This window comes from Meleagris gallopavo, chromosome 1, assembly GCF_000146605.3.
Source record: "Meleagris gallopavo isolate NT-WF06-2002-E0010 breed Aviagen turkey brand Nicholas breeding stock chromosome 1, Turkey_5.1, whole genome shotgun sequence".
Lineage (NCBI taxonomy): Eukaryota > Metazoa > Chordata > Aves > Galliformes > Phasianidae > Meleagris > Meleagris gallopavo.
Genome location: NC_015011.2, coordinates 114560064 through 114561889, shown reverse-complemented (window position 1 = coordinate 114561889; position 1826 = coordinate 114560064). Strand labels below are relative to the sequence as shown.

Genomic DNA, 1826 nt, shown 5'->3' with positions numbered 1-1826 from the left:
ATCAAACCAACAAACCTACTGCTGCATTAATCTTTGGTTGGGAAATAAATTTGCAATTTAAAATAAATTTGCAATTTAACACAGCAGATCTAGAAAAAATTAAGACCTCTCCCAAACTGAAATCAAAGGGTCCTTAGTAGTTCTGAATTTTTAAGACTTCTGCTCCTTCCCTTAATTGGTAAACTGCAATGCACATGCAGTATTTCCTCAAAGAAGTGATCACAGATAGTAAGAGGCCCCTGGAGGAATGAAAAAAAAAGAAAAAAAGGAAAAAAAAAAAAGTATTATTATAAGCAAGAGGAACAATGAGAAATGCTTTGTTGTTACCAGCTTCCAGCAGACCCAACTAAAATATCCCTAAGTGTCCCAGCACTTCCAGTATGGCTTCTTGATCCCAGTTTTTTCCAGTTCTGTTCTCCTTTGTTGTCCAATCCAAGGTTCTGCCCTCTAAGCTTGCTTCACAAGTCAGCATTCTTGTTAACTAAGAGTTCCCAATATTAGTCTCCGTCTCTGAAGATGGAAACAGGAGAAAAAAATGCTTTTTGTGAGCTTTTCTGTCTTAAGTCTCCTTTTATAAAGTTTCCCTTCTCCTCATTCTTTCTCCCCCTTCCCTGCTTTTCTGTTTCTGTTCTGTCAGCTCTCTGGCATGTTGTAGGTCTTTGTCAGATCTGTTTCTGATGCTCTTTTCTTCAACCTTTGGTCCTGCTGTTCTTGCCTGCCCTGCCTCATTTCTCAATAACTGGTTTTGATATTTTTCAGTTGTTTTGTTTGCCTGATTGTGGGGTGGTTGTTTCCCAAATGGCACTTTCGTAAAGAAAGTTATTTCATAAAGAATTACGAAAGGTCCCACAGACAGGCTGAACGATGTGCCAGGTAGTGGAATATTTCTACTGCAATCTTGGGCTGGCTACTACTTGTAAATCAAAGATTACAGTTGCACCTGAGGTCTAAGGAACGTATAGATAAAGGTAGTTCAACAGTAAAAGAATATTGAGTTTATAGAGGAAGTGATGAAAATGTTAACAAACTCAGATGAATGTAACAGCATCGTGTTTTACCAAATTGTGTATTACTGCATGATGTTAGTTTTTTTTTTGTTTGTTTGTTTTTAAGAAATAACACCTGATTGTATATTAAGCCCAATGTAACTGCCATGGAAGAGATCAAGAATTTTTATAATGGTAGATCTTTAAAAATTGTTTATATCATACATGTCAAAGTGACAGCTCTGCTTACTCCTTCCATATTTCCTTTTAGTTCATTGGTAGATGGTAGGAGGAGCCATATTTCGTATGTTGTAATCAGTATCTGTTTGTTCTCTCTAGTGTAAAGGAGGAGGTGTTCTGGAGAAATTATTTCTACAGAGTATCCCTAATTAAACAGTCTGCACAACTCACAGCACTTGCTGCTCAGCAGCAAGCAGTAGGAAAAGAAGATAACAAAGGCAGAGAAGAGGATAGTCAACTGACAGGTATGGAAAGGATTTCTATTGTCACAGTTCGTTAATTTGTTTACTGACTGTATGTATCAGGTGCCAGAATTTTTATCCTGGATTTTATGTGAAATCAAGACTTCTCTCACCATGCTCAGCCTATTTGTCCAGATGGGGGAGGGAGTTCTGAGCGCTTTTTAACCGGTTTTCCTATTTCAGCCATAATGGTGCAAGTCCCAAGAGATGAGATGCTGTACTTGATTTATAACAGGTCTCAGCCACTAGTGGTCTCTGGTGCACTATTTTGACCTGTCAGAAGCCAGGGGTAGCTTTGGTTCACCTGTAAGACATCAGGCATTAGCCAAGTGGCATGCACTTTGCTCTCACTTTTTTT

General features: G+C 38.4%; 1 protein-coding gene across 1 annotated transcript in view; it reads left to right on the top strand.

Moving 5' to 3' along the window:
• LOC100540262 (synapse-associated protein 1-like) overlaps positions 1 to 1826 on the top strand; it is an 8791-nt gene that overhangs the window by 2858 nt on the left and 4107 nt on the right. The window contains exon 2 of the mRNA XM_031556939.1: positions 1326 to 1471. Coding sequence (XP_031412799.1) covers positions 1326 to 1471 — 146 coding nt within the window. The remainder of the gene's footprint in view (positions 1 to 1325; positions 1472 to 1826) is intronic.